The sequence below is a fragment of the Castor canadensis genome, chromosome 3 (assembly GCF_047511655.1).
Source record: "Castor canadensis chromosome 3, mCasCan1.hap1v2, whole genome shotgun sequence".
In the NCBI taxonomy this organism is placed as follows: domain Eukaryota; kingdom Metazoa; phylum Chordata; class Mammalia; order Rodentia; family Castoridae; genus Castor; species Castor canadensis.
Genome location: NC_133388.1, coordinates 116,110,960 through 116,135,457, shown reverse-complemented (window position 1 = coordinate 116,135,457; position 24,498 = coordinate 116,110,960). Strand labels below are relative to the sequence as shown.

The 24,498-nt window shown below is 43.0% G+C and overlaps 1 protein-coding gene across 3 annotated transcripts in view; it reads left to right on the top strand.

The window, feature by feature from the left end:
- The window catches only part of Pcmtd1 (protein-L-isoaspartate (D-aspartate) O-methyltransferase domain containing 1), a 246,183-nt gene that overhangs the window by 135,795 nt on the left and 85,890 nt on the right, over positions 1-24,498 (top strand). Inside the window, exon 2 of one of the 3 annotated variants that reach the window (XM_074068521.1) lies at positions 1,689-17,024. The exons of 1 other annotated variant lie outside the window; for it this stretch is intronic. In XM_074068521.1, the coding sequence (XP_073924622.1) occupies positions 15,304-17,004 (1,701 nt within the window). In that variant the 5' untranslated portion in view covers positions 1,689-15,303 and the 3' untranslated portion in view covers positions 17,005-17,024. Of the gene's footprint in view, positions 1-1,688; positions 17,025-24,498 lie in introns of those variants that run through there. One more of the 3 variants, XM_074068522.1, reaches the window with a different exon arrangement.

Below are 24,498 nucleotides of genomic sequence, written 5' to 3'. Positions count from 1 at the left end.
TCATCCCTCTGTGACAAATTTCTAAGGGAAGAATTAATTTTATTTGTGTGCTCTGAAGAGCACATCAAACATTATTTGTGGTTAGAACAAATACTATTTACTGCACTTTCATCATACTTCTTTTTTCTTGAAGGTCTGTAAACCAAATCAACTATGAGCTATGGTCAATTTTGTATTCTTCCTACTGGTCTATCGTCTTGTTAGACTAAATCAGAAGCAGCAATGTGGGGCCAGGAAATGAAAGTTAAAATTAACTTATTGCTGGTGTAAGTAAGTCGTCCCTCTGTATCTTCCAGGGAATGATTTAAGGATGCCTGCAGATACCAAAGTCCAAAGATTGTATTTGCATATAATCCATGCACATTTCATGGTATAGTGCAAGACGTCTCTTGATGACTTACCATATGTAATAGAACTCTAACGCTGTGGGAGAGATGCTGTACCATATTGTTTAGGGAAGAATGACAAGAAAAAGCTATGCATATTTTGCAGTTTTTTCCGGATTATTTCTGTGGTTGGTGACAACTAGAGTTGCAGGACACACAGATTTAGAGCTGACTGTGTAAACTTATACACCTTACACTTGTCAGTGGCAAAAGATTCCTGACAAGGACTCAGCTTTTGATAAATTTTGATATATAACAGAGCATTTTATTTATAAAATATGAATACCAACAAGGGTGGCCAAATTCTACACTAATTGTTAAAAAATTTGAGCTTTCTCCTTTTCCTAGAGAAAAATGGTTGGTAGAGAGGTTTGAGAAATGTGTGTGAAGTCTTAGATAGACTGTCAAGCTGCAGCACCTCTGAGTGTTTGGAAGTGGCTGACTTTAGCAGGATTTACTAAGATCTGTTAGGCCCCCCAGGCACATGTACGTTAGCTAATTCACATTCCACAGGGCAGGGAATGGAGACCAGGTTAAATCCAGTGCTCAGATGTCTGTCTAGAAAACAGAAGTGGGTGGGGAATTTCGCTCTTTTGACGTTCAGTCCACTATAATTACCAGCACAATATAATTTTGTGTTGTTACTGCTTTCCTTTTCTATCCTTTTTAGTTTCTGGCAGAATAATAGCTATTAAAAATGTCAAACTAATGAATGGTCATCTCAAGACATATTTTTAAATGGAGAATTGATCTGTTAATAACTCTTGCCTGTGGAGAGTTTTTCAGTTTCCTTTATTTCCTTCCCTCCAATATTCATGGCTGCAATTTTGTACTAGTCCAGGTGTTTCATGGCCCTTCCCCATGGTTTCTATTCTCGACATGAGAGCGTGGCTAATAAAGAATGAATAAGCAAATACAGGGTGCAGATTCTGAGGAAATGGTGCATGAGGGCACATGGGTAATGTTGGAAGGGCTAAGTAAGTCCCAAAACAAGGAGCATCATCAGCACCAGCCTGCCGAGAAAAGGACGTTTAAACTGTATCCCCAGAATGAGGAGGCAGCCATTTAGAAGAATTTCCAAGGAGAGATGTGAAGTGTACGTCACGAGAAACAGAAAGATGGGCGGTGGAGTTGTTTTTGGATCTTAGAGGCTAAGGGGAGAGAATCATAAGACCTTGGGTAGATGGGGTGCCTCCCTCAAACAATGCTGGGCACACAAAAACAACAACCAGGGGTGCCTCCGTCCCTGGGATCTGGTCACCCTAACATTTTCTCTCATTGCCCACTCTGTCCCCACTCTAGGAAGTGCTCACTTGCTGTTTGTCCTCAAAAGATGACATTCTCCCCACATGTTGCCAAGATTTGTGGATTACACCCCTGATAACTCTGCTTGGAAGCTAACGGAAGATTTGAACTGTGGAAATAGCAGGGAAGGGAAAACAAACTGCATGAATTCGTCACATCCCTCCACTCAGATAGCAGGAAAGCCATCCTCACTCTTGCAAGGTATTAGTTCTCAGAATTCCTGGACAACCATTTTTTGGCTTCTCTTCATGAACCAATCCACGATCTGGGAGTACTCATGAATTAGCATGACATTTGTGATAGTTAACACATGGTGACTAGGGAATCTTAGACAACTCAGTTTATCTTTAAATTCACAATATTTGTGTTTTCATATGTGCATTTAGCCATATGTCTGAAGTATGATACAGATTGTTTTCATAGGTAAATATGCAATCACAAACATGGATGTGTTTAAGATTTAATCAAATGTTCATGGGTAGTAAAAGATTTCAGTTTAATTTTAATAAATTTGAAATTGATTATAACTGGAATTCAAGTTTAATTTTAATAGATGGTTTAAATTGTTAAAAAAAAAACATTTTTCCTCAGAAAGATAAGAAGGAGCTAGAGGTGCAGCTGAGTGAGAAAGCCAGCGCTTACCATCCTAAAGGCCCTGGTTTTTAATCTCCAGCACCTCCCCCCAAGAAAAGAAGAAAGAAATGAAAGAAGAGAGACTAAAGAATTTTTCAAAGAGTGTATTTACACATTTGTAAAATTTAATTACTGATCAAAATAACAAAAAATCAATTGAATATTGCAATTTATTTAGATTTTTACTAGTAGTTTAACAATGAAAATGAACAAAATTTTTTTTCATGAAATTCACAATTCGATCTGGTCTGATGAGACCCACAGGACTATATTCTTTACTAAATGAAGGTTTGTGAAAGTTGCTAATACTAAGATGAACTAATCCACACAAAATTAGAGATGGGAAGTTATGAAGGGGGAAAGGTCATGTCTATCTGTCTGACATAAGTAATTTCTCAGACTTTCTAAAACCATACAAAAAAATTGTTTCTCATTTCACATGCACCCATGTTTTGCATGCCTTCACTCAAATGGGCACAGATTTCTACAACAACATTTATCTGTCACATTCCTTATGACTGAAACAATTCAGATAATATACAATCACTAGAACCCAAGCCCAGCAAGAACACCTTTACCAAAGGGCTGGAGTCAATTCCTGCTTCAGGTGTGCAAGACCAATGAATTTTGTATCTAAGTAGCTTAAGTAAGTCTTCTTTTTATTTGTTAATAAAACCTCCTTTTTGCTTCAAACTCCTTGAACACACACACAGCGTGTGTGTTTCCATTGCTAGGTTCTGTTGTTACCAAATAAATGCCATTGTTCTTTGGAGGTCTCTGATTGTTATTTAGTTTGACAGGTTGAAATACTGATCAAACTAATGAGAACAAACGACAAAAGCACTCACATCAAATTCCTAACTCAGAAGCAGCAAATACAGCTCTGGAAGCTGTCAGAGGATGATAAACATTGATTCCCAGAATCAACTGCTAAGATGAACAGAGCTGGGGAGCTGACCCCAGAGGGAGACTTTCCTTCCCTGAAGTCAGGAAGCTTGCTTCCAGAAAACAAGCTGATTGGATTAACGACTGCCAATTTTCATTGGGTGAAAAGCAAACCTATAGAAGCTAGACCTTATTTTAAGTTCAATCATAATGTACGCTTGTTACCACTATCACATGTTTTATAGACAACCTTCAAGACTAGTTATGGGCAGTAAGGTCATTTCTGAGGAAAACACTTAGGTTCTTGATTGACTGAAAAGAATATAAAAGATAACAAAGAAAAGTACGTATGATATAATTACTAGAATTGAAAACACTGAACAATAATAATTTGTTCTAATAGATGTTATATCCAATATACAACACTGATATGATACTCTAAAAATACAAATACTCACTACTCAGCCAAACATAATGATGCTTTTTGATGTTAGCCATCACACGTTTGTAGAAAATGGAGAGTTTCATAGTATAGAAAAAATGATTTTGAAATTTGAGGCCAAAATGTCTGAACATGCATGATAGATTTAAAAGATAAAACAAATTAGAATGGTCTCCAGCAGTACAAAAAAGCTGAGAGGAGGGAGAATCAAAGATGAAAATACTTTTCTGTTCATAATGAAGAAAAGAAACTACACATAAAAAACCTATACCTCCTTAAAGATTTTTATCTAAGTTGACATACATTTTATGCAATGCATCTAGAGTAACATGTGAAAATATAAGAAATTAGAAAAAGGACTATCAAAGTTTATATGCAAATGATTCCAAAACTAATTTCTTTTTTTGGAGGTCGGGGCAGTACTGGGGTTTTAACTCGTGTATTCTAGGTTAGTGGTCTACCACTTGAGCCTTGTCCCCAGTCCCTTGATTTTGTTATTTTTTTCAGGTGGGACCTTGCTTATGTTTTTGCTCAGGTCTGGCCTCAGACTGTGATCTTCTACCTACAGCATCCCACATAGCTGGGATCACAGGTGCACACCACCACTACAGGCTTGTTGATTGAGATGGGGTTTCACTAACTTTTTTGCCCAGGGTGGCCTCAAACCACTATCTTCCTGATTTCTGTGTCCAGAGTAACTGGTTACTGATTTTTGATTACTGATTTTGTATCCTGCTGCTTTGCTGATGTGTTTACGAGGTCTAAGTTTTTGGTGGAGATTTTAGGGTCTTTCAGGTCAAAGGTCATTTCATCTGCAAATAGGGACAACTTCACTTTTTCCTTCCCTATTCAAATCTCTTTTTCTTTCTCCTGTCTTATTACTCTGGCTAGGAACTCCAGCACTATATTGATAAGATTAGGGAAAGTTGACACCCTTGTCTCATTTCTGATTTTAGAGGAAATGGTGTCAGTTTTTCCTATTTAGTATGATGTTGGCTATATGGTTTATCATATATAGTGATTATAATATTGAAGAATGTTTCTACTATTCTTAGTTTCTTCAGCACTTTTATCATGAAAGGGTTTTCCTGCATCTATTGATATCATGATGTGGTTTTTGTTCTTGATTCTGTTTATGTGTTTTATTACATTTATTGATTTGAGTATGTTGTACTATCCTTGCATCAGTGGGATGAAACTGCTTTACCATGGCTTATGATTTTTTCAATGTGTCATTGGATTGTGTTAGCAAGCATTTCACTGAGGATTTCACATCGATGCTCATCAGGGATATTGGCCTATAACTTGCTTTGTTTTAATGTGACTTTGTCTGGTTTTGGTATTAGGATAATAGTGGCTTTGTAGGATGAGTTTGGTAGTATTCCTTTTTTTGTGTTTTATGGAATAGTTTGAGGAGGATTGGTATTAGTTCTTCTTTAAAAGTCTGGTATAACTCAGCAGTGAATTCATCTGGACCTGAACTTTTCCTTGTTGGAAAGTTCTTTATAATTGTCTCAATCTCATTACTTGTTATACATCTGGTTATGTTGTTTAGATCCTCTTGACTCAGTTTTGGTGGGCCATATATGTCAAGAAATTTGTCTATTTCTTCTCAGTTTTCCAATCCGATGGAGTATAGGTTTTCAAAGTATTCCCATAAGACCTTCTGAATTTCATTGATGTCTTGAAATATCCTCCTTGTCATCTCTGATTTTATTTACTGGGGTCTTCTCTTTTCTTCTTTTGGTTAATTTGGCTAAAGGTTTGTCGATCTTGTTTATTTTTTCAAAGAACCAACTTTTTGTTTCATTGATTCCTTCTTTTGGTCTCCAGTTCACTGATTTATACCCTAATTTTTATAATTTATTTCTGTCTACTTCTTTTGGGATTGCCTTGTTCTTATTTTTCTAAGATTCTGAGGTGCAATCAGATTATTTATTTGGGATCACTGATTTTCTGATGCAGGCACTCATGGCTATAAATTTCTTTCTTAAGACTGCCTTTGTTGTGTCCTGCAGGTTCTGGTAAGTCCTGTCCTCATTTTCATTTGAATCTAGGAATTTTTAAATTTCTTTCCTAATTTCCGTAATGAACCATTGATTGTACAAAAGCGTGTTGTCCAATTTCCATGAGTTTGATGGTTTTTGTGATTTTCATTGCCATGATTTCTAATTTTATTCCATTGTGGTCTTTTAGGATGTAAGGAATTATTTCAACTTTTTGTATTGTTGAGATTTGCTTTATGACACAGAATGTGATTTATTTTGGAGAAAGTCTTATGTATTGCTGAGAAAAATGTGCAATCTGCTGCTATAGAATGGAATACTCTGAGCATGTCTTTTAAATCCATTTTGTCCATGGTAGATATCTTTGTTAAATGTTTGTCTTGATGTTCTGTCTATTGATGACAGTGTATAGGTTGAGATTTCCCACTATTATTGTATCTGGACCTATCGGTTCATTTAAGCTCAGAAGTGCTTGTTTTATGAACTTGGGGGCACTTTAAACTTGTTATATCTTCTTATTGTATTGTTCCCTTTATTAGTATGTAATAACCTTTATTTCTTCTGACTGATTTTTGCTTAAAATCTGCTTTGTCTGATATGAAAATGGTTATTTCTGCTTGCTTTTGGTTTCCCCATGCCTAGTATATCTTTTTTCAACCTTTCACTTTTAGTTTATATGTGTCTTTGGTTGTGAGATGTGTTTTGTGTATGTAGACAACATATTGTTGGATCTTTCTTTTTGATCTAATCAGACAATTTGTATCTTTTGATTGGAGAGTTAAGTCTATTTACATTAAGGATTATGATTGAGAGATATTTACTGATTCCTGGGTTTCTATTGCTTTTTTTTAAACCAGGTTGAGTCTTGTGTTGATTGTTCTTTAGGTTTTGCTGGTATACTGAATTGATAATACTTGATATTTTGATGCTTTCCTAACTCTCATAGATTCATCAATAAAACTCTTTCTTCTGACTTCTTACTTGTGATTGTTCTTCCTCTTTTTATTCTTGTAAGTATCTTTTATAATACAGACTTGGTGGATATGAACCACTTTAGCTTGTTCTTATCCAGGAAGGTCCTTATTTCTTGACCCTAAACACCCAACCAAAATACTCTTGGATCTCATGAACATGTTCAGTAAAGTAGCAGGATACAAAATCAATACGTAAAAATCAGTAGCCTTTCTAGAGACAAACAATGAACAGTTAGAAAGAAATCAGGAAAACAATACCATTCAGAATAGCTTCAAAAATTAAAAATATCTAGTAATGAATAGAAGGTGACTGACCTATACAATGAAAATTACAAGTCATTACAGAAAGAAATCAATGAAGACATCAGAAGATAGGAGGATATCCCATGCTCATGGATTAGCAGAATCAATATTATGAAAATGACTGTACTACCCAAGGTATTCTATATGTTCAGTGCAATCACTGTAAAAAATTCCAATAACATTCTTCACCAAGATAGAAAAGTCAATGTTAAAGTTCATATGGAAACACAAAAGACCTGGAATAGCCAATGAAGTCCTAAGTCAAAAGAGCAATATTGGAAGTATCACAATACTTGAACTTCAAACTATACTACAGAGCAATAGCAATAAAAACAGTACACTATTGTACAAAAACAGACATGAAGACCAATGAAATAGAATAGAGGACTCTGACACAAACCCATACAACTATAGCCATTTGATTTTTTACAAAGGTGCCCAAAATGTGCAATGGAGAAAAGATAGCCTCTTCAACAAATGGTCCTGGGAATACTGGATTACCACCTGTAGAAGACTGAAACTAGATCCCTTTCTCTCACCTTGTACTGGCATCAATTCAAAGTGGATTAAAGATCTTACCATAAAATCTGAAATGGTGAAATCAATCCAGGAAAACATAGGGAACACACTGGACCATGTAGGTATAGGTGATAACTTTAGTAACAGGACTTCAATAGCTCAGCAATTAAGAGAAAGTATTGACAAATGGGACTACATGAAACTAAAAAGCTTCTGCACAGCAAAGTAAATGGTCACCAGACTTGGAGAGATAGCCTAAAGAATGGGAGGGAGTGATTAACTTCTTAAAGAATCAATAACCCACTGAATAAATGGGCAAATGAACTGAACAGACAATTCTCAAAAGAACAAATAAAAATGCCAATAAACATTTGAAGAAATGCTCAACATTCTTGGCCATAAAGGGAATGTAAATCAAAACTACATTGAGATTCCACCTCTACCCAGCCAGAATGATATCTTCAATAACAATAACAACAATGAATGCTGGCAAGGATGTAGGGAAAAGGAACACTTCTACACTGTCGGTGGGAATGTAAATTAGTGCAACTGCTATGAAAAGCAATATGGAGGTCCCTCAAAAAACTAAAAATAGAGCTAGCATATGATTCAGTGATACATTCCTGGACATATATCCAGAGAAATGTGCTCCAGGATATGATAACGTCACTTGCATACCCATGTTTATTGCACCACTATTCACAATGGCCAAGCTTTGGAAACAGCCCTGATAACCCATGACTGATGAATGGATTGAGAAAATGTGGTATTTATACATAATGGAGTTTTATTCATCTAGAAAGAAGAATGAAATTATGTTGTTTGCAAGTAAATGGATGGAACTGGAGAACTTCATGTAAGCAAAGTAAGCCAGGCTTACACACATATATATATAGAGAGAACAAAATTTTACAGTGAGTCTGTCTGACGGGGCTAAGGGAGATAGGAGAGGAAAAGAAAATGTTAGAGAATGAAACAAAGTGAAACAACCCATCTATACATGAATATAAGGTACTGTACTATAAACTGTTGAATATTAGTGGAGCATGATGATAGAGAATGAGTAACTAATAGGGGTTAATTTGATGAAAGCATGATACATACAGGTCTGAAGTATCAAGGTAAAACCCCCTTGGACTATCAATATACACTTAAAAAAATCAAGGGAAGGAGGATTAAAAAAGGTATTTTCCTGAGATGGATATCAGTGGGATGGGGTAGGCATAAGGAAAAGTTGAATGAAGGTGAATATGGTAGATATATTTTGTATTCATATATGAAAATAGAAGAATGAAACCTGTTGAAATTGATTTAATTTTTAATTATTTAATTTAATTTTTAATTTTTTTAAAGGAGGGGTTAGAAGGAAAATGAAAATTAAAAAAGGGAAAGAAAAATAAAAGGTCTTTATTTCTCCATCAAGAATGAAGGATGGCTTTACTGAGTATATTTGTTCTTGATTGGCAGTTATTCTCTCTCAGAGCTTGAATTTTATTGCTCCATGGTTTCCTGGCTTTTAGAGTTTGTGCTGAGAGGTCTGAGGTGATTCTTATGTGTTTACCTCTGTATATAAGTTGGCATTTTTTCCCTTCAGCTTTCAGTATCCTTTCTTTGTCTCTAGTTTTGGCATTTTTGTTATAATATGACTGTGGTTGATCTTTTAAGGTCATGTCTATTTGGGGTTTGAGATGCCTCCTGTACATGGGTATTTATATCATTACACAGAGTTGGTAAATTGTCTGCTATAATTTCATTGAATTGGTTTCCCATGCCTTTACTTTGGTCTTCCAGCTCCGTCCACACTGTGAATTCTTAGGTTTGGTCTTTTTTTATGTCCCAGAATTTGTGTATGTTGTAATCACATGTATTCATTTCTTTTCTTTGTGATTGTTCACTTGCACTAACTCCTCAATCTTGTCCTCTATCTCTGATATTCTTTTTTTTTGTTTGTTTGATCTTGCCTGCTGATAATACTATTCACTGTAGATTTTATTTGGTTTATTAAGGTTTTCATTTCTGACATTTCCACCAAAGAAAAACAAATTTAATGAAGAGAAAAAAGAAAAAGAAAAAAAGCTTCAATTTTTCTTCGGAGAGAAGTATTGGCATTCCCTAGGCTTTGTTGGAGTTAGTTCTTCTTGCCCAGATTGTTTTGGGAGAAGCTTCAGGAGGGTGGAGTTACACCTTTAGCTAGTGGTGCAGGCAGGAGCCACTCGTTCTAGGAGTGTGTCCTTAGTGAGCAGGGCCTCAGTTACTGGAGCTACTGGAGCTGCAAAAGGCGAGGCTGTCGACCTTTGGGTCTTTGGCTACTTTTCATATTTCTCCGGTCAAAATATCTCCCTTTGTACATCTGCCTCTGGTGGTAGTCTCCTATACAGACACTGTTGTTCAGAAACCTGGAACTCCTTGAGCTGTGATCTATAAGTCCCCAGGGTTCCACAGTCTCAAAAGTTTGATAGTCTGCCCATTGGCAGCTTGCAGGCAGGCAGGCAGCTGCTCTAACTTGAGCTCTCAGTCAGAGGGGTCTTGGTGCTTTGCTTTTGAAATTGATCTTATGCAATGGAACTGCTGTGGCAGAATTGGATACCATCAGATTGTCTTCATACAACCCTCTCCCTCTCTATGGCCACTTCTGGTTGCAGACTCCTGTACGGACACTGTGGCTGGGAATCCTAGAGCTCTCTGAGCTGTGAATTTTCAAATTCCCTGGATTGCTCAGTCTCAAAACTCACCTGCCTACAATAAACTTCAGAAATTTGATCTGTCTGCTGGTGAAGGCTAGGTGGTTTGTTTTGGAAATTTTCCATAGATAATGAAGTGGAATCACCAATATTTCACTGTTCCTTTCCCCAGCTCCCTTTGACTTCTCAGATCACCCCAAGTCAAAGCCTTTCCCTCTCTACTAGCCTCTCATGGCCATCCCCTCTCATTCATGCAGCCAGGTGTCTCAAGAAACCTGAGAAACAATTGCTCCTTTTTCTCAAGATTACCGCCCCCCCCCCCCAATGTCAAGATGGTACCTTGCCACAGCTCTCTGAGGTATGGGGAATGAAAGGTTGTCTTGTCCGATGGTGGCATATCATGCTGGGGAAATCACTGTCCCATCAAATACCTGCACTGGCACTAGGGTTTGTAGTTTTTGTCCCACAGCTAGATCTGCCAGTCCTAAAGCTCTGCGTGGCTTACCTTTAGGTAGAGGCTTTGGCTTCCCCTTCCCCTAGGAGAGCTTGAACTGAAAACACAAACTCTTAATTTACTGTCACAGCACTTTTTCAGTGTATTTTTCAGGTGTCCTGTCCCTCTTTTGTGGTTCTCAGTGCTCTTCTTCTCTTTTGCTCTCTTCTATGTAGTCTCTTTGTTATCCCAATTTTTATTCATGGGTTCCAATGGAGAAAGCTTCTGCTCCTCTTCCTCTAAAAACTATTTTCTGAATATTACTGATGTTTTTTAATTATATAGAGATTATTTTGATAAACTCAGTAACATACTGTTCTTTTTTGAGACTATGAAATAGTCCAGTAAAGAAAAATTTGAAAAATATTAAGAAATATTGAATGGATCCAGGTATTTAAGAGATGGTGAGATTTATAATAGATGTAATACCAATTCATATGATGAATTTTAAAATATAGCATTTTCTAGGATAATGATAATTTTTCATTTGTAACATGTCCTTAGAATTTTATACAGATAAGCTAATTTCAGTGAATCTAAATGTTGCCCTGACGAATTATATTGACAGTTGCTGCTACCTAAGCAGAACAAAATTTCTCCAAACCGAAAACAACTTCCTAAGAACCAGAGACTGAGAAGATGACCTAATTTGGCATGACTCTCAATAGAGCAAAATCATATGGAATATTTTGATGGTGAACACTTAGTTTGTGATTTTATTGACAGGAAGGCAACACAAATTTCATGGAATAAACATAGTAACAGTTATGAGTTATGCCTGCCTTCATTTTCTTACACAATCACCACCATCAGCACATCAGCACATTGTCACTCTAGCCCACAATCATGGAACAGTTGGAGAATGCCATGCTAGTCCATCATCTTCACGACTCTACTGCTTTCCCATCTCATTGTATGGAGCTATAATTGTCAACATAGGAGGACAGAATATATTTCACTTAGCAGTTTGGTTTGGTTCAGACTTTGCACATGTTAGGAGTGAGCTCGAAGGCAGCGACTTCCCTCTCTCTCAGCAGTCTTGCTAGAATGAATTGACTGACAATAGTCAGATTAAATAAGGGAAAAGATACATAGATTCATTACATGCATGTGCAAGAGATCCAGTTTACTAGCTCAGCGGCTGGAAGGTTCTTGGTCTCATCAGAGAAAGAATTTGAAGTTGAAACAGAAGAGACTTAAGCAACAGCAGGTTATTAATGCAAAGCAAAGTGAAAGTACACTCTAAAACTGGGAGAGTGGCAGGCTCAAGAGTAGCTGCATGAATCTAAGAACCTCAAGCAGTTTTTGGCCTCTTTGGACATGGGTATAGGCATTCTGGAAAACTGGGTTATGGTTCTTCAACTGCTGAAAACTGGGTCATTAATTCTTGCTGCATGTGGGGTAGGGATAATTGTTTTCTGTGATGGAGGGTCCAGGCTTTAAGCAGTCAAGGAGATATCAGAGTAAAGCCTCTTCCAGTATCTGCTGTCTCTAGGTTCCTTGAATGAAAAATAACCAGCACATCAGGGTGCCACATTTCGGGGTGACAGTCCTTAGATTCTTTCTGGAGGCACTTCCATCACTCAGTGTTTTGTATTCTTGTGTTCTCTGGGAACTTGTGCTGAGTAAGCACTTCATAAAAGTTTGCTGAATGAACGGAAATTGCCTTCCCTTACTTCCTTCAACACATTCCCCAAAAATGACTTGTCAGAAGACATGACTTTGAAGGCCTGGATGAGCCAGCTCATTGTCAGGGAAGTGGGCCTTGCTCCATTCCTCTGTCACATCTGTGCTGCATGCTGCAACAGGTTGAGAGTGATTTTTGTAAAGTCAAATAAAGGGAATTCATGCTAGTCATCTGTGTGTGTGGGAGCAGGGCTGAAATACAGAGAAGCTTTGGATCATAAGCTTTCAGCCTTGTTTGTTTTTTAAAATAAATTTTATTGTGCATATTTAAGGTATGCAACATGATATCATAAGATACATGTATGGGAAAATGGTTACTACCATTTTAGCATCATCTTCTTACATAGCTACCCATTCTCTCCCCTCCTCCACAGCATAATAGAAAGGGAAGGGCTAGGGACGTAGCTTAGTGGAAGAGTGCTTGCTTAGCACACACAAGGCTCAGGATTTGATCCCCAGAACTGCAATAAATGAAGTAAATAGTGAAAAAGAAAAGGGGGAGAAATCCTGTAGCCATTAGCCAAAACACGGACAGACCTAGGACATTATGTTAAGTGAAATGAGCCAGACCTAATACAATAAAATGATAAGCTCAAATACTCAAAAACAGAGAATGAACCTGTGGTTGCCTGGGAGGAGGTGGGGAGGTCGGCAGTTGGAATGATGAGGTGAAGGTCAAAGGACACAAAAGAGCAGGTATGCAGCATGAACAAGCCTGGAGAGCCAATGTGGAATAAGAGGATGACAGGTGGTGACACTGAATTGTATTCTGCGTTGCTAACTAATTGCATATATGCTTTTGGAATCACCTTTGCTGTGCTTTAGCTGTTAAAATTTTCTTAGCAAGTTTTATTTTCCTTTAGGCACTTTTCCATTTTCCCTTCCTTTAAAAAGAATCCTCCTGATCACTGATCGAAGCAAGCCTGGGAAAAAAAGTTGGGGAGACCCTATTTCGAAAAACCCTTGGCTCCAGGTGAAACTGAGTTCAAACCCCAGTACCACACACACACACAAAAAGAATCCTCCTAACTTGACCACAGCTGGATTGTTCTCTCTTCTTCTCTTCTTTTTATTTGGGTTGCTTCAGGCAAAAAGGAAGATTACTAACAGACCTTTTAGTGTGAGGCATGTAGGCTCCAAGACTTCATTGAATTTAAGGATGATTGTGTGAAGCTATGGATCACAATGGAAACACCAAAAGACACCTTCTTTTGTAATTAAAAAGCAGTTCCAAATGAAATTATATCAGTGTGTAAACATTTGAAATGCATTCTCCTTTTCCAACTACTTGATAGGAATAGAGGGATTATTGCATTTCCTGGATCTTTTCTCCTTCCTTAAGGACATACTTTGTTAAGTTTCCTGCCTGGTATCTGTTGTCTCCCACTTGGGAAATCATGTGTAATTCAAGAGGAAAATGAGTGATCACTATTCAAAATAACCTTCTATAAAAGCAAATAAAGAGCCAAAAAAATACTGATAGCACTTCATGGCTGCAAAGGTTAATCTTGATTGCTAACCTGATTGGATTGAGAGTTGCCTAGGAGAAAATAAGTCCCACACTGGATGTGTCTGTCTGGGTGTTTCCAGAGACAATTGGCATATAAGACCCCAACTGAGGGGGAAAACATTCTCTGGATGTGGGTGCCACCTAACAGCCTGGGGGTCCAGATGGAGCAAAGGGAGGAGGATGTCAGCCAACCAGGGCACATGCCATTCTTCCTGAGCAAGTGCGTGGACTCTATTGCTACTGAATCCCCTGTGGACATCAGATGTTCAACAGAGACTCACACCAGCTACTCTCCAGAGAACGTCAGACGGGGCTGCATGCTCAGTCGCTCTTGTTCTGAGGCTTCCAGCTTCTTGGACTGAGCTACTGGGTTTGTTGATGACAAAACAGTGTTTTCAGAAGACCTTGGTTCTTGCATTCCAGTGTGGAAAAATCCAAGCAGAGTATGTGGGTGTAAATGGGGTTTATTAAAAGTTAAGGAAAGGGAAATACAAAGGCAGCATGGTGGGGCACAGGTAGAGTCCGCTGGAAGAGAAAGCATGCTTTCCTTTTTCAGTTGCTTTTAAAACCTGAAAGGAATATGAGGTCTCAGCGGGCCCCAACCCCCTTGTTGGAGAAACCAGTACCAAACATCCCATGTAGATAAGATAAGCAATGAGGCAGGGCTCAGTTAGGGCATATAGAATGTGAGGAATGCAAGATGTGAGATACGAGCAAGATGTGAGATACGAGCAAGATGTGAGGTACGAGCAAGATGTGAAGTACGTGCAGGATGTGCTCTGCCTGCTTGTCTAATGTTGATAACAAAAATATGCACGCCACTGCAGTCTATATAAGATTTCCCCCTAAGAGGCTCAGGGTCTTGCTTTCCTAACCGGTCCTGCGTGTCCGTGTGGGAGCTCGACCCTGGCTAGCCAGTCCAATAAACTCTGCTTTGTTGATTGCATTCACGCCTGGCTCTCTGTCTCTCGGGGGAATAGGATTCCGGGTCCTAACATTTGGAGGTCCCACCGAGATTTCATTTTCTCGAGAGACAGAACCTGCCTGCGAGAAAGCAGGGGCGATCCCAAGTCCTAGGCGTTGGGAGGGGATCCCAGACCCTCATTTGGAGGAACTTGAGTGTTCCATTTGGGCCGTGGCGGGGATTCGGCCAATCCCCAGGGAGATTCATTCTGGGAATCTTGCAAGGAGGACCACAGGGTCCTATTGGGAGACGCTTTCCTCTCATTTGGGCTCGAGCATTTTAGGAACCCTGGCGCCAGGTGAAGAACTAATTGAGCTAGTCGACCGACCACCCGTCAAGTGGACGCCTTTCGGCCTGATATCCCAGTTGGACGGTGAGGAGGTTGAATGGGGTGCGCACCAGTGTGAGAGAAGGACCGGTCCGAGCGAGTGCTGGAGAGTGTTGTGTGTGTGTGGAATTATTGTTGCCTTTACCCTTTTTGTTCTATCTCTCTTGGTGTTTGAGTCTCCTTCCACAATGGGACAGGGACAAACAACCCCAAAGTCTCTGATCCTTTCTCACTTTCCAGAAGTTAAAGAAAGGGCCTTAAATGCGGGTCTGGTCATCAAGAAAGGTAAGTTCGACACCTTTTGTTCTGCAGAGTGGCCCACCTTTGGAGTCGGGTGGCCCATTCAAGGTTCCCTCTCCCTAGACCTGATCACTAAGGTTAAAGCAGTCATTTTTCAGCCAGACAATCGAGGCCATCCAGACCAAGTTCCTTACATTTTGGTTTGGGAGGATCTGGTGAGGAACCCTCCCCCTTGGTTAACAGTTTTTCTGACCCACCCCTCCAGTTCGGCCCCCGGGGCTAAAACCCCAGTCACGCCCGCCTTGGTCATAAAGGAGGAGGAAAAACTTCCTCTTCCCACCTTGACCGGTCCTCAAATTAGGGCATCTCCTTCACCATCTCCGGTCTTACCAGAGAGTTCCCCCCTTTACCCATCCCTCGCAGGGGCAGAGGAAGATCGGCCGCCTCCATACGTGACTCCCCCTGGCCAAGCCAGTGCCCCGGAGGAGGAAATTTCCTCATCCTCCTCAACAGGACTGGCAGCAGGAGGAGGAATGGGTCAAAGACTTCGCCCCCGAGGGATCCGGGAAAGGGAGGGGGAAGACGGGCCCCCCTCATCAACACAGGGGGAGGAAACTGTCCCTACACTTCCAGTCCGGATGGTGGGCCAAGGGGGACCGGGAGGAGGGCAACAGTTTCAGTACTGGCCCTTCTCCTCCAGTGATCTATATAACTGGAGGACGCAGAACCCGCCCTTTTCTGAAGACCCCAAGTGTCTCATAGATCTCCTGGAGTCCATCATGCATACACACCGCCCCACTTGGGATGATTGTCATCAGCTGCTCAATACTCTTTTTACGACGGAGGAACGAGAGCGCATCCTCAACGAAGCGAGGAAGAACGTCTTGGGGGATAATGGGAGACCCACAACTCTCCAACCGGCCATAGACGAGGCTTTTCCCCTACGCCGCCCTGATTGGGATTTCGGGACCGCAGAAGGTAGGGAGCGTCTTCGGATCTACCGCCAGACTCTTATGGCCGGTCTCCGAGCGGCCGCTAGAAGGCCCACCAATTTTGCAAAAGTAAAAGCAGTCATTCAAGGGGAAAACGAAAGCCCAGCCGGTTTCTTAGAGCGCCTCCATGAGGCATACCGTCAGTACACCCCGATTGACCCTGAGGCGGACCTCCACCGGTCTGCTGTGGTACTCTCATTCATTAATCAGGCAGCCCCAGACATTAGGAGAAAACTCAATAAACAGGAAAACTTAGGGGAGATGACTATAAGGGAAATGCTACAGGTAGCAGAAAAGGTCTTTACCGCTAGGGAAACTCCAGAAGAAAGGGAGGAAAGACAGAGAAAGGAAGACAGGGAAGCCCAGGAGAAATTGAGAAAGGAGGACCGGGAGTTCCAGGCTAAGGAAAACCGAAAGCAACAGAGAGAAATGGCTCGTATTTTCCTAGCTGGTGTCCGGGACCAACCCAGAGGAGGGGGCCACGCCAGGACCCCGGATAAGGAACACTGTTTTTACTGTAAGGAAACGGGGCATTGGAAGAGAGAATGTCCTAAGTTAAAGGGAAGAAGAGGGTTTGGAAGGAGACCGGGGGAAAACAGGGAAAGGGAACGAGCAGTAGAGCAGGCCAGAGTCCTCCTAGCCGGAGAAGAGGACTGAAGGAGACGGGGCTCAGACCCCCTCCCCGAGTCCTGGGTAACAATGCATGTGGAGGGGAAGCCGATGGGGTTCATGGTGGATACCGGCGCCCAATATTCGGTTTTAAACAAGGCACATGGACCTTTGAACAAGGCACGAACAAGTGTTGTTCAGGGGGCCACCGGTACGCAGTTATGTACATGGACTACCAAAAGAAAGGTGAACTTAGGAAAACACCAGGTCACACACTCCTTCTTGGTCGTCCCTGAGAGCCCCGCTCCCCTGCTCGGACGGGACCTACTCACCAAAATAGGGGCCCATATCCATTTTGAACCAGATGGAATAATTGTGACTGATCGAGAAGGGAGCCCGATTCATGTCTTGTCCCTATCATTGGCTGACGAGCATCGTCTGTTTGAGAGTCAACAGGAACCAGGAGGGGACATGACTCATTGGGTAAAAAGATTTCCCACGGCCTGGGCGGAGACTGCGGGAACCGGCCTCGCCAAACACCTCCCGCCCGTAGTTATACAATTGAAGGCTTCTGCTCTCCCCATTCGGGTGAAACAGTATCCTATGCCTGAGGAGGCCCGAAGAGGCATAGCCCCTCATATCCACAGGCTAATAAAGGAAGGAGTACTGCGACCTTGTCAGTCTGCCTGGAATACTCCTCTGCTCCCCGTCCGAAAGCCGGGAAGCGGGGACTATAGGCCTGTGCAAGACCTACGAAAGGTAAACGAGCGGACGGAGGACATTCATCCCACCGTTCCGAATCCCTATACCTTGCTCAGCCACCTACCCCCCTCGCAAGTATGGTATACAACCCTTGATTTGAAAGATGCTTTCTTCAGCATTCCATTGTCAGAAATTAGTCAGCCGCTATTTGCTTTCGAATGGCAAGAAGATGGGGGCCAATCCGGACAGCTCACTTGGACCAGACTGCCGCAAGGATTTAAAAACTCTCCCACCCTGTTTAATGAGGCCCTGAGCCAGGACCTGGAACCTTTTCGTCGGAGCCACCCACGAGTCACTCTATTACAGTATGTTGATGACTTACTGTTAGCGGCAGAAACCCGAGAGGAGTGCATCAAGGCTACTGAACACCTGCTAACGGAATTAGGTGAGCTGGGGTATCGGGCAAGTGCCAAGAAAACTCACATCTGTAAAAGGTCAGTGACATATTTGGGTTATCGGATTGCAGATGGGGCAAGATGGCTGACTGATGCCATGAAACAGACTATTCTGGCTATCCCATCCCCGACATCCACTAGGGGGGTGAGAGAATTCCTGGGCTCCGCGGGGTTCTGTAGACTCTGGATTCCAGGATTTGCGGAAATAGCCAGACCCCTATATGAGGCCACCAAAGAAGCTCCAGATTGGAGTTGGGGAGAGAGAGAACAACAGGCCTTTGATCAGCTAAAAGACGCTCTTTTGCAGGCCCCTGCCTTAGCCTTGCCAGATCCTACAAGACCATTCACTCTGTTTGTAGATGAGAAAAAGGGGGTAGCCAAAGGAGTCTTGACCCAACAGCTAGGTCCCTGGAAGAGACCAGTGGCATACTTTTCCAAGAAATTAGACGCAGTAGCGGCAGGATGGCCCCCCTGCCTCCGCATCATAGCGGCCATTGCCGTGCTGGTGAGAGAAGCCGATAAACTAACCTTTGGACAGGCCCTCTGGGTAACGGCCCCTCACCCGGTGGAGGGAATCCTTAAACAACCCCCTGGGAAATGGATGACGAATGCCAGGCTCACCCACTACCAGGGGCTCTTGTTGGATTCCCCTCGGATCACATTCACAGATCCCGTAATCCTGAACCCTGCCACCTTGTTGCCTAACCCGGAACTGCAGACACCTGTCCATAACTGCAAAGAATTCCTCTCCAAAGTTACACAGGTACGGGCTGACCTAAAGGATACCCCCCTGTCCGGCTGCAAATTAAACTGGTACACGGATGGAAGCAGTTTTTTCCAAGATGGAGCCCGAAGGGCAGGGGCAGCTGTAGTCGACCAAGAAGGAAATACGGTATGGAGCAGCGCCCTCCCACCCGGAACATCAGCCCAAAAAGCGGAATTAATTGCCTTGGCAGAGGCCCTGGAGAGGGCAAAAGGAAAGCGAGTCAATATCTACACCGATAGCCGCTATGCTTTCGGTACCATCCATGTCCACGGGGCCATCTATCGCGAAAGAGGATTCCGCACAGCAGAAGGAAAACATCTAAAGAACCTAGCCGAAGTCCAGCGTCTATTAATGGCAGTGGAAAAACCGAAGGCAGTGGCAGTGATGTATGTCCCAGGCCACCAGTCTGCCAAGACGCCGGAAGCTGTCGGTAACAACAGAGCAGATCAAGAAGCAAAGAGAGTAGCAATGGTGAGTCCTCCCATGGAGACAGGGCAACCTTCCACGGTTGCGGCGATAGACGTACCGGTCCCAGAGCTCCCTCCGCTACCCCCCCCGACCAGAATACTCCACAGAGGATTTCACTTGGATGAGAGCCCACTCCCCCTTTAGAGAAGGGGAAGACGGATGGAAAAGCGACTTGGAAGGCAAGTTAATTCTGCCTGAAAAACTCGGACGATTCCTGTTGGCTAACTTACATAAGTCCACCCATTTGGGGCGGAGAAAATTACTAGACTTGTTGACATCTGCGCAGCTCCGATTTCCGAACCAGACCATAGCAGTCCGCCAAATTGTGGAAGATTGTGCCAGCTGCACAATCATGAAACCAGGACGAAGGGAGGGGCACCATACAGGTACTCGGGAACGGGGGAGGGCTCCGGGAAGAAGTTGGGAAGTGGATTTTACTGAGGTAAAACCGGGAAAGTTTGGGTACAAATATTTGCTGGTATTCATAGATACCTTTTCAGGCTGGGTGGAGGCTTTTCCTACAAAGAAGGAGACGAGTCAGGTAGTGGCAAAGGCTTTGCTAGAGGAAATCATACCCAGATATGGGGTGCCCGAGGCAATTGGGTCAGATAACGGTCCGGCTTTTGTTAGTAAGGTCCTGCAGGGACTAGCCCAGACTATGGGGGCCAATTGGAAGCTACATTGTGAATATAACCCCCAGAGCTCAGGGCAAGTAGAAAGGATGAATAGGACACTAAAGGAGACTTTAGCCAAATTGGCCCTGGAGACTGGCGGTGATTGGGTGACGCTCCTTCCCTTGGCCATCTTCCGAGTCCGGAACTCCCCCTATGTCCATGGGCTAACTCCCTTTGAGATCCTGTATGGGGCTCCACCCCCCATCATTCAGAGGACCTTAAGCCCAGAACTAGGTGATCTGGCCCCAAATTACCTGACCATGTTGCAGGCTTTAGCTAAAGTGCAACAACGGATTTGGCCCTTAATTCAAGCATACCATGCTGTTAAGAGGGACCCGGCTCCGGAACATGGCATAGTCCCGGGTGACATGGTATGGGTTAAAAGGCATCAGTCCAAAACCCTAGAGCCTAGATGGAAAGGACCTTATGTTGTACTGTTTACTACCCCTACCGCCCTCAAGGTTGATGGCATCGGACCTTGGATCCACCACTCCCACGTGCGTCGAGCCAATCATCAAAAACAAGAAGGGGTCAAGGAGTGGACTGTACGGCGGCACCCAGACAACCCATTAAAGCTAAAGCTTTTGTGGCCCCGGGAACATGCAGAGCCTTCAGGAGCAGCCACGGATGGGGTGGCTGATCGCTCTGATCTTGCTCAATGCCCAGAGCGGGAGCCTCGCAGAAACCAACCCTCACCAGCCCTATAAGCAAACCTGGATACTCACCGATGGGGAGACTCATACCACCCTCAACGAGACTACTCGCACTGCCCCCATAGGAACTTGGTGGCCGGAGCTTCAGTTCTGCTTCAGAGACATCAATCCTGCCTACAAGTCTACTGCCCCGGAGTCAGCCCGACGTTATGGGTTTTATGCCTGCCCCGGCCACAAAAAGAACCAGGAATGTGGGGGGATACAATACTCCTTCTGTAGGTCATGGGCATGTGTCACATCCAATGATAGTGAATGGAAATGGGGGATATCAAAATCAGACCTAGTCAAATTTGCCTTTGTAAATGGGATATTAAGGGGGCACAGAATTCCAATACCCACCCATAAATGCCAGCCCACGGATCTAGATAGAATCAAGGTCACTTTCACTGAAACTGGCAAGAAGGACACCCCTGGGTGGATACAAGGTAAGGTATGGGGACTTGTATTTTATAAATATGGTGGACATGCTGGCTCGACCATAGTGGTCAGATTAAAAATTGAGCCCATAGGGCCACCGTCCACAGCAGTAGGCCCCAATAAGGTACTTAGGCCGCCCAATGTAAAGCCATCTCCCCAACCTTCCACAACTCACTACCTTCCCTCAACCATAGCTCGGGCTAATGTTACAACTCCAAGACCATCAGAAACCAGCCCTCCCCTGGTGAGGCCCAGTCTCATGACCGCATCTAAAGACCCCCTCTGGGAGCTAGTGGGTGCTGCCTTCCTGACGTTAAACCACACCAACCCTAACATGACTAACTCCTGTTGGTTATGTTATGATGTGAGGCCCCCATTCTATGAGGCAATAGGGCTAAACACCACTCACGATACCTCATCTGAGGAAAACCCTACTCAATGTTCCTGGGGAGACCGTAAGAGAGGTCTGACCATACAGCAGGTAAACGGCCAAGGAACCTGCTTAGGAAAAGTGCCAAAGAACAGACGGGACTTATGTACTGTTATTAACGCCAGTTCTACCTGGGGAAATGCTATTAAATGGGTAATTCCAAAGGACAATGGGTGGTGGCTATGCTCGCGGTCCGGACTCACCCCATGCCTATCAACTAAGGTGTTTAACAGCTCTAAAGAATTCTGTGTTATAGTGGTTGTGCTGCCCCGCATCCTCTATCATTCGGAGGAAAGTCTATATTCATACTGGAATATAGGAACAGGTGAGAGAAAGAAGAGAGAGCCTATTTCTACACTAACCATTGCTACCCTACTTAGCCTAGGGGTGGCTGGGGCAGGGACCGGCATAGCCTCCCTGGCTACTCAACATAAAGGGATGTCTTCGCTGCGCGCAGCCATAGACGAAGATATAGAGAGAATAGAAACCTCCATTAGCCACCTAGAAAAATCCCTCACTTCTCTGTCTGAGGTAGTACTTCAAAACCGACGAGGTCTGGACTTGTTGTTCCTCCAAAAAGGGGGACTATGTGTTGCTCTAGGGGAAGAATGTTGTTTTTACGCTGACCATACCGGAGTTGTTCGTGACTCCATGTCTAAACTCCGAAAGAGCCTGGAACAAAGAAAACGAGAAAAAGAGGCAGGGGAAAGCTGGTTCGAGTCTTGGTTTAACCAGTCCCCATGGTTGGCTACCCTTTTATCTGCACTGGCAGGGCCAATAATAATCATCCTACTGCTTGTTACCATAGGACCCTGGATTCTAAACCGACTTATGACTTTTGTCAAAAGTCGAATTAATACTATCCAACTTCTGGTCCTCCGCCAACAATATCAGGCTCTTCATCCTCTCGAGGATGATTCCTCAATTTAGGCCATAAGAAAGGGGGGAATGAAAGGAATATGAGGTCTCAGCGGGCCCCAACCCCCTTGTTGGAGAAACCAGTACCAAACATCCCATGTAGATAAGATAAGCAATGAGGCAGGGCTCAGTTAGGGCATATAGAATGTGAGGAATGCAAGATGTGAGATACGAGCAAGATGTGAGATACGAGCAAGATGTGAGGTACGAGCAAGATGTGAAGTACGTGCAGGATGTGCTCTGCCTGCTTGTCTAATGTTGATAACAAAAATATGCACGCCACTGCAGTCTATATAAGATTTCCCCCTAAGAGGCTCAGGGTCTTGCTTTCCTAACCGGTCCTGCGTGTCCGTGTGGGAGCTCGACCCTGGCTAGCCAGTCCAATAAACTCTGCTTTGTTGATTGCATTCACGCCTGGCTCTCTGTCTCTCGGGGGAATAGGATTCCGGGTCCTAACAAACCTACACTAACCCATGGAGAGGGCAGACCCAGGAGATTCCTACCCACTAATGAATGAGTGAGGAGGAGCATGGGCAGTTCCCAGCCAGTTGAGGGTGGTCTGGGCCATCTCTGGGCAACCTATATGAGCCCCTAACTTTCCAGCTTCTAGTCTGCCACAGGTTCTCTGCCTCTTGGGCATGCTGATGGAAAGTGTTGGATTACCCAGCTTCAATTATATGAGCCCATCCAAGAAATTCCATTGCTTTTATTCCTTTAGAGAGCGTTGACTAATATGGTGGCTTCAGATAAACTTAAAGGGACAATGGAAAGAGGAATTTGATTTTTCTGGAAACCATTCTCTGTTAGATTTTACATGGTCAGGAGAAATCCCTTTGCAGGATAAATCTGTGCTCTGATTAATGATTGTACCATTCCTGTTTACTGTTCAGTAGTATGTGGTCAAATGCTCCCTGCTGGGAAGGGCTAAAGGCCCTGGCTAGAGGCAGCAAATGTTGGCAGACACCATGCCATGTTTCTCCAGAGCTCAGCAGGCACATTGGTCTTTCTGAAGCACCTCAGCTACCCAGTTTGCGGACTGCTCTGTCTCTCATCTTGTTTTTCCACTGTTTGTGGGCAGCCTTTGTAAAGTGGAAAGTATCTGTTGGGAATGTAGACGTGATCATCACAGTAACTTCCATCTGCAATCCAAGTCAAGGTTTCCCCCTCCCTGTAAACAGGACCCATGCCTTAGTGCTTTGTTACAGCGTGAGTATTACTGACGGCAGGAACAGTCATTTACAATGAAGTGGCAGCATTGAGAAAATGAAGGGGGAGGACAGTGATCCTCACTGAGGAGGTGTGGGTGCCTCTAAAGAACCCAGCTGGCATGAGATTGTGGGTGGAGTTATGAGGGTTGGGTTCTTGATGGTGTTGTGTATACAACAGCCTGTCTTAGCTGAGTTGAAATACAGAAGTGCTGTACTTATTTCTGGTGTAAAGAGGGGAAATTGGAGGGAAAATATAGTCAAGATTATAAGAATCTATTCTTCTAATCTCCTTCTTTCTCCTCTTCCTCTTCCTCTGACTGCAATGCTGGGGTTTGAACTCAGGGCCATGTGCTTTCTATGCAAGCACTCTACCACTTGAGCCATGCCCTTTTTTGCTTTAATTATTTTTCAGGTTGTGTCTCAAATTTTTGCCTGGGGCCATTTTTGGACTTTGATCTCCCTATCAATGTTTCCCAAGTAGCTAGGGTTATAGGTGGGAGCCACCAGGCCTGGACCTTCTGATCTTTTACTTTGTTTTTGAGATTTTCAAGACTGTATAAAATAATGAGGAAAGCAGAAAAATATTGTAAAAGTAAACCTCTCCATCCTAGATTTAGCATCTTTCTCCTATGGCTTGTTCTTTGCTGAAGCTGGGCAGGATCTGAGGCACGGCTGGAGAATTTGGTGTGCTTAGGTTGAATATTCTAAATGCAAATTGCTTTTCTCTTATCAGACTTTGAGGATCCATGGTAACTTGGGTCAGACAGGATCATCTAATATGTACTCAGAGA